General features: G+C 40.6%; 1 protein-coding gene across 1 annotated transcript; it reads left to right on the top strand.

Annotated features, from left to right (window-relative positions):
- On the top strand, positions 1 to 996 carry LOC148007195 (igE-binding protein-like). The gene has a single exon (XM_087602870.1). It carries the CDS (start codon positions 1 to 3, stop codon positions 994 to 996), a length of 996 nt encoding a protein of 331 aa, XP_087458996.1.
- The last annotated feature ends 8,076 nt before the right edge of the window (positions 997 to 9,072 follow it).

Here is a 9,072-nt window from a genome sequence, read left to right on the forward strand (position 1 = left end):
ATGTCTAGTGACTCAGAGCTTAGTGAGAATGACTTGGCAGACCTTGAGGAAGAAGCCGCTCGGTATGAGAAAGAGAGATATCATCCAGACTGGCCACACGCCAATGCTATGTGGCAAGAAGCCAAAGAATTAGATAAGAAAGCAGTTATACCAACAGCACCCCCTGCTCCTCCATATAATCCTCAACATAACAGCATGGTGAAGTCTGCAGGAGGTACTTCTTTTTGCCTGGACGTATGGAAAGAGATTGGATTGCGTTTTCCAGTTTTTCTGGATGCACATTGGCAGCGATATCATGAACCTGTTGACTTTAAGACAATAAAGCAATTGGCAGAGTCAGTCAAAACCTACGGAGTCAAAGCAGCTTTTGTTATCGCTCAGATTGAGGCTCTTGGCAGATACTGTCTCACCCCTGGAGATTGGGGAAGTTTAGCTAGAGCTTGCCTCTCTCCAGGTCAATACTTGGATTGGAAATCTTACCTGTATGAATATGCTAACATTCAAGCTGCCATTAATCTGGCTTCAGGAGCAGACCCTCAGAGACATTGGAATGCTGACATGCTATTGGGAATAGGCAGATTTGCTCTGGACCAGACTGGTTATCCAGATCAGGTCTATAGCCAGATTAATGAAATAGCCATTAAAGCCTGGAAAGCATTGCCTAATAGAGGTGCAGTCTCCGGGAACCTTACCAAGGTTCTACAAGGATCCACAGAGCCTTTTTCAGACTTTGTAGCCTGCATGGTAGAGTCCGCTACCAAGGTCTTTGGAGACCCTGATACAGCTATGCCTCTTATTAAACAGCTAGCGTATGAACAATATACAAAAGAATGTAGGATTGCTATTACACCATATAAACATAAAGGTTTAGAGATTTTGATGAACGTCTGCAGGGAAATAGGAGGGCCATTGACTAATGTTGGCCTAGCGGTAGCGATGATACAATTAAGAAAGAAGATTACTACAGATACCTGCTTCAAATGTGACTGTAAATGACACTATAGAAGATAGTGCCCTGAAAGAAGTGGGGAACGGGGTAGTAGCAGACCTCCACAACCTAGATTGTGCCCCTGCTGTAGGAAGGGAAACCACTGGACAAATGAGTGTCGATCTATGAAAGACTTGGATGGTTGCCCTCTAGCGACAGGATATGGTGGTATACAGCCAAAAAACGGACAATGGGGCCCACGTCCCCAGGGCACTCAAATATATGGGGCTCTACAGAAAGACAGGCAGGGACAGGACAAACAGAGGCCTTGGCATTCTCTTCACCACCTGAAAGACCTAGGAGAGCCACTAAAGGCTCTGCAGGACTGGACCTCCACTCTACCACCAGACTCGTACTGACCCCCCAAATGGGAGTACAGCCTATAGACACAGATTTTAGAGGACCCCTCCCTAAAGACACAGTTGGGCTGTTGTTGGGATGCTCCTTCTCTGCCCTGAAAGGTTTACAAAGTGTACCTTGAGTAATTGACCCTGATTATTTAGGCACAGTAATAGTCCTGATAGCCTCTCCCCAGGGAATTACTGCTATTTCCCCTGGAGACAGAATTGCCCAGCTGCTGCTTCTGCCTAGCTTACCTAGGCACTTTCCTGATGAAAATAGAATCAGAGGAGACAGGGGCTTGGGATCTACAGGCTCTCGATTTGCCTTTATCTCATTAGAACTAGGTGATTGTCCAATGTTAACATTGACTGTGGATGTACGGTCATTCCTTGGTCTGTTAGACACTGGAGCAGATCGTAGTATCATCTCTGTTCATGACTGGCCACCTATGTGGCCTACACAAGTATCATCTCAGGCCCTACGTGGTCTAGGGTACAAAATGGCTCCTTTAATAAGCTCCAAAAAATTGACATGGAAGGATACAGAACGTAGATCCAGAAAGATTACTCCCTATATTATAGACGTTCCTGTGACACTGTGGGGCAGAGATGTCTTAATAAATCTAAATATGAGACTGACTAATGAATATTCCCCACAGGCCAAAGATATGATGTTAAAAATATGATGTAAAAGGTCTAGGAAAACATTTACAAGGACAAGTTGACCCAGTTCTATCGACTTCTAAAAGAGACAGGACGGTTCTGGGTTTTTCCTAGGGGCCATTGAGGGAGGCATACCCATTACATGGAAAACAGAAGAGTCTGTATGGGTTCTTCAATGGCCTTTATCCTCTGAAAAATTAACTGCTGCTGCTGAATTGGTGTCTAAACAGCTACAATTGGGACATATGCAGCCATCCACATCACCCTGGAACACACCCATATTTGTTATCAAAAAAAATCAGGAAAATGGCGATTATTACATGATTTAAGAGCTATCCATTCTCAGATACAAATAATGGGTCCCATACAGAGAGGTTTACCATTGCTCTCTAGTATTCCTGCTGGTTGGCCTATTATTATTATTATTATTGATATTAAAGATTGGGTTTTTTTTATCCCTCTTGCCCTGAAAGATAGCGTGTGATTTACATTTAATTTGCCCTCTATGAATAATGAAGAGCCTGATAAGCGCTATCACTTGGTGGTCTTGCCTCAAGATATGGCTAATAGCCCTACTATGTGTCAGCTATATGTAGGACAATTCTTACAGCCTGTATGTGACCAATTATCAAAATTAAAAATAATACATTTTATGGATAATATATTGCTTTCTGCAAAAGACTGTGGCACCCTAAAAACGGCCTATACAAAAGTGGTTAAGGTGCTTGAAAATAATCAATTGTTCATAACACCTGAAAAGGTTCAAATGGGACAAGTGGGGGAATATTTAGGAACAAAAATTATTCCTCATAGTATTTCCCCTCAGAAAATTGAATTACAAAAAGATCATTTAAAAACATTGAATGACTTTCAAAAATTACTAGGGAGTATAAATTGGATTCGATCCTATATTAAAATGCCCAATGTAGATTTACAACCACTCTATGAGATCCTAAAAGGAGATTCTCAGCTTACTTCACCCTGTGCTTTAACCAAGGAAGCACGATTATCCTTAAGGAAAGTAGAAGAAAGACTGGAAAAGGCAATGCTAAGAAGGTACAAGGAAAAGGAAGAGCTCCTTTTGTGTATACAGAGAACTTTTTGTCAGCCTACAGGAGTGCTATGGCAACAAAGACCGCTTCTTTGGAATTATCCCCATATTTCTCCTAATAAGACCCTTGAATATTATCCTTCTGCCGTTGCACAGCTTGCTGTGTTAGGTGTTAAACCTTGCATTCAACATTTTGGTATTTTACCCAAGAAAATTATTATACCATATACTACAGCTCAGATGGAAACACTGTGTGCCTTGATAGATGATTGGGCCATATTACACTGTAGTTTTGATGGAGAGTTTGACAGCCATTATCCTAAGGATCCTTTGTTATAATTTTTTACTGAACATCCAGTAATCTTTCCTAAGGTCACTGCCTCAGAGCCTTTGTCTGGAGCGTTAGATATTTATACAGATGGCTCCAAAACAGGTGTAGGTGCCTATATGGTTGATTCTCAAGAACCAGTATTAATTCAATACAGTCCAGATACCCCCCAAATTACAGAATGTAAAATTGTATTGGAAGTTTTTAAAAGATTTCATGAGTCTTTTAATTTAGTTTCTGACTCTGCTTATGTAGTTAATGCTGTGTGCTCACTTGAAATTGCAGGGTCAATTTGGTCGACTAGTACTGTATGTCAAATTCTTTTAGAGTTACAAAAGGTGATTTGGGCTAGAAAAAACAAAATTTTCATACATGTTCGAGCCCATACTAATTTGCCTGGTCCCATTCCAGGAATAATGCCCTGGTGGATGCCAGTACTCGTAGAGAGTTTATTTTTCATGCAGCTCCGGTTGATCTTGCTAGAGTATTTCATCAAAAGTTTCATGTTCCAGCCTTTACTCTTCAACAAAAATGTAAAATCTCTAGAGCTACAGCTCGTGATGTGGTATTACGTTGCCAGAATTGTGTTCAATTTCACCACCCTCCTCAGGTAAGAATTAAGCCTCGTGGTCTGATTCCACTAAAAATTTGACAGATGGATGTCACACACATATCTCAATTTGGAAATTTAAAATATGCTCATGTTCTGTTGATACCTGTTCCGGTATTATACGCGCTACTCTGATGACTGGTGAAAAGGCTCGTAATGCCATTAGTCATTGTGGAAAGCCGTGATAGCATTCGCCATCACAAGATGGCGCTGGTTTCCGCTGTACCAGCCCGACCTCTTTTCAGGAAACAAGCTGTGTGCGCATGAGCAAAAGTGTGTTCGCGCCAAGTCTTTGCCCACCCCAGGGCATGACAGTGAGATCATGAGTGAGTGACCTATTAGACATGGACACGCAGCCTTGGGGACTATATAGGGGACCGCTCGCGGGGCCTCGTGGTCTTTCTCTTCAAGATGCAATAAACGCTTTGCTGCAGAAGGATCCTGGTGTCTGAGTGCGTTCTTGCTGGCAAGACGATAGCGAGGGACAGTCATTGCTTAGAGGCATGGACAGCCAGGGAAAAGCCTGATAGTCTCAAGACAGACAACGGGCTCGTCTACACAACAATGTCCTTTCAGGCATTTTGCCAGACAATGCAGGTCGGTCATACTACAGGATTACCATACAATCCCCAGGGTCAAAAAATTGTGGAAAGAGCACATCACACCTTAAAAGAGCTTATACAAAAACAAAAAGATTGAATTGTCAGTGGCTGAATGCCTAAAGAACAACTTTCTTTAGCTCTTTTTACTCTAAATTTCTTAATTTTGGATGCGCATGGTCACTCTGTCGCAGATCGCCATGCTGCTACTACACCTATGACTAATACAGAAGTGAAGTGGAAGGATGTCTTAACTGATGAATGGCGTGGCCCAGATCCCATGATTTCGAGATCTAGGGGAGCTGTTTGTGTTTTTCCACAGAATCAAGGCAATCCAATCTGGGTGCCTGAGCGTTTGACTCTCAAACTGCCTCCTGCTCCTCCTGAGGATGAAGCTATGCACTATATTATTGCTGAGAATGGTAATCCAGGTTGATTCACTCATGCTGTGGGCTATTGCCAGATCCTGGCCAGTACTTATGCCAGTTCATAACAATTCTACTGTTTTGCCAACTTTTTTCTCCACCTCCTGTTTGTGTGATGTTCCTCATGTAGTGCCAAATGGAGAATTGCCCCAACAGTATACTGCCACTAATCTTTCTTTGTTATATTGATTATGTTTTACTCTTAAAAATTCCTCCCAGCCTTGTATATGGCTGTGAAGAACCACATTGGCTAATTGGTTGGATCCTATGAGCAATAGTGCTGTGGGCACTGGGACCATCCTGGCTGCTTTGAGTCAAGTTACCCAAGGAGCCTCTTCAGACAATGAAGACACATCAGTCAATAATTCTGCTGAGTTGAACATTGCAACTTTAATTATGATGCATAATTGTAGTTTTCCATCATGGCCGAGACAAGACAATCACACAATGAATAACTCTACCTGTCATAGAGTCCTACCTGCTTGCCCCCCGTATCAAGAGTTTCCACCTGATTTTACCCCATGTCAAAGTCCATACCATAGAGCAAAACAATTTCTGCCAGGATTTGAATTTTCCCCTCCTCTTGGCCATGAACAGTATGATTAGGGAGAAAATAAGACTGGCAAGCATAATTTTTGGCCTTGGAATCAATGGGTATTGTCAAATGAGCAGGGAACTTACATATCTCTGATTCCCTTTGCCCAATTGTTGGGTGAAGACTTTACATTGTATAATATTTCAGCCACTAGAACAAATAACAAAACCAGTTTAGTAAATATAAAGATTAATGGCCTTTTAACAAATGATACTGCTGTTAGTGCTTCATTATGTGTTAGGCCACCTTTCTTCTTTCTGATAAGCACTAATGTAAGCTATGATGCTTTAAATTGTGTAATAACTCTGATGTAGTCTGCTATTTAGCTGAATGCTGGAATGGTACCAATGATACTGCAGTAATTGGCAAGATTCCTTCCTTTGTGCCAATCCCAGTAGAGGCCAACCCAGATAGCTTTCTTATTCTTAATTTGCTAAGAACCAGAAGGGATTTTGGAATTATGACAGCCATAAATTTCAGCTATTGTGCTGTCTGCTGCTGCAGCTACCACAGCTATGATTGCTATGACTAATCAAGTACAGATGGCTGAGGCTATCAAACAGATTGTGGAAAGAACCACAGTGACACTAGAGATACAAGAAAAATTTAATACCCACTTGGCATCTGGCCTTCTATTAGCTAATCGACGGATATATTTAATCCAAAAACAAATTGAAGCACTATATCATATGACACAGCTGTCCTGCATTTCCTCCCTTAGAGGTTTATGCATTACTCCTTTACAAGCTAATTTTTCTCAGTATTCTCAACAGAACAAAAAAAAAATCTCAAATTATCTAAAAAGAAACTGGTCCATAAAAACAGAACAACTATCGAGACAATTGCTGATACAGATTGCTGTCCTTACCAATACTAGATTGGAACCTATCACGTTTGGAGATTTCACCTCATGGATTACCCATGCTTTCTCCTTTTTTAAAGAATGGGCTGGCATGTTTGCCTGGGGGACCATTGTCCTTTTGGGATGCGGAGTATGTCTCTGGCTCTTCTGTCGTTTAAAAAGAGAACATGCCAGACACAAAGCGATTCTTTACCAGGCTATGGTCGCCATTGAAAATGATGCTTCTCGCAACATATGGCTGGCCTCTTTAAAAAACTAAGAGTTCGCCCTAGATCATATTTTGTCACTGTCATGTGAAGTCATTGTATCCAGAGAAGGACAACTTTCCTCAGGCTTGGGCCAACCTAAGACACGGGGCGCGGTGGAAATAGGGTAACTCGATGACGGGTAATGCTGATTCACCAATAGAAATGACCTAAGACAGGAACAATGACAATATTGACATGACACGCTGATCTAGACCAGTCATAGACAGAGGTGGCTACACCCCGTTTAAACATACGGGCTGATAAAATGCACCTCTGCCAAGTTTCTCCCCCAATAAAAACACACATATAGCCCAGAACAGTGTGTTACAGCATAATTTCATTTCTCGCCATAGGGGTACAGTCCTAACTACAAGAGTGGCTCGCCATGGCTGAGCTGGACACTCTGTGAGACATGTCTGATCTCTCTCAGACCACTACCTCCACCTAATGGCTTTTTTATAAAACAAACAAAAAAAAAAAAAGAAAAGAAAAAAAGAAGAGTTGTAGAAAGCGACACATATAGATAAAAAGATGGCGCTGACATCCGGTGGTCGTTTGTGGTAAACAATCTTACTGCACATGTGTTGACATACCTCCGGCATCTACAAGGCCGTGGTGATATTCATGCTAATGAGGTATTTCATGCTCTACCAATCCCTAGAGGACAAATATACAGCCATAGTCTGTTTTGTATATAAGCCTAGTGCCCTTGTTGCTCGGGGTCCCCATATCAATAATAAGGTGTTCCTGAAATAAAGGCTGTTGAAAAAAATCTGAAATTGTTGCGTCTTCCTTGCTGGCCAGGGTGGTTGCGACAAATGTTCTACTCAATGACAACTTGGTCAAGAAAGAAATAAAGTAATTAAATACTTCTGAGAATATAATGAAAATGAAGTTATAACATACCCAACATTATGGCATGCAATGAAAGCTGTTCTAAGAAGAAATCTCATAACTCTGAGTGCCTGCAAAAAGAAACAGGAGAAAGCATATGTCAGCACTTTGACAGCACACCTATAAGCTCTAGAACAAAAAGAAATAAATAAAACCAAGTGCAGTAGAAGGCAGAAAATAATCAAACTCAAGGCTGAAATCAGCCAAGTAGAAACAAAAAGGACCATAGAATCAACAGAACCAAAAGTTGGTTCTTTGAGAAAATCAACAAGATAGATAAACTCTTAGCCAGACTAACAAGAGGGCACAGAGAGTGTGTCCAAATTAACAAAATCGGAAATGAAAAAGGAGCCATAACAACAGAATATGAAGAAATTAAAAAGATCATCAGATCCTACTACAAAAGCCTATATTCAACAAAATTGGAAAATCTGGAGTAAATGGACAATTTTCTAGACAGAAACCAATGGCCATAGTTATATGAGTATCAAATAAACCATCTAAACAACCCCAAAACTCCTAAAGAAATAGAAGCAGTTATTAAAAGTCTTCCAACCAAAAAGAACACAGGACCTGATGAATTCAGTGCAGAATTTTCTCAGACCTTCATAAAAGACCTCATACCAATACGGTCCAAATTACTCCACAAAATAGAAACAGAGGGAGCACTACCAAATTCTTTCCATGAAGCCACAATTACTCTTATATTGAAAACACACAAAGAACCAACAAAGAAAGAGAACTTCAGACCAATTTCCCTTATGAATATTGACACAAAAATAAACAATAATATTCTTGCAAACAGAACACATCAAAATGATCATTCATCCTTCATCATGTTCAAATAGGCTTCATCCCAGGGATGCAGGGATGGTTTAATATATGGAAAAACCTCAGTGTAATCCACCATAAAAACAAACACAAAGATAAGAAGCACTCGATCATTTCATTAGATGCTGAGAAAGCATTCGACAAAATTCAACACCCCTTCATGATAAAAGTCCTGGAAAGATCAGGAATTCAAGGCCCATATCTAAACATAGTAAAAGCAATATACAGCAAACCAGTAGCTAACATCAAACTAAATGGAGAGAAATTTGAAGCAATCCCACTAAAATCAGGGACTAGACAATGCTGCTCACTCTCTCCCTACCTGTTCAATATAATATTTGAAGTCCTTTCCAGAGCAATCAGACAATGGAAGGAGGTCAAAGCGATTTGAAAGGGAAGAAGTCAAAGTATCACTATTTGCAGATGATATGACCATGTGCGTAAGTGACTCCAACAGTTCCACTAGAGAACTACTTAACCTGATAAGGAATTTCACAAAATATTGGGGTATAAATTTAAATAAAACAATTCACTAGCTTTCCTCTTTGCAAAGGAAAAACAAGCTGAGAAAGAAATGGAAATAACACCTTTCACAATTTTCACAAATAATATAAAATATCTTGGTGTGAGTTTATCC

The sequence above is a fragment of the Rattus norvegicus genome, chromosome 1, assembly GCF_021556685.1.
Source record: "Rattus norvegicus strain SHRSP/BbbUtx chromosome 1, alternate assembly SHRSP_T2T, whole genome shotgun sequence".
Lineage (NCBI taxonomy): Eukaryota > Metazoa > Chordata > Mammalia > Rodentia > Muridae > Rattus > Rattus norvegicus.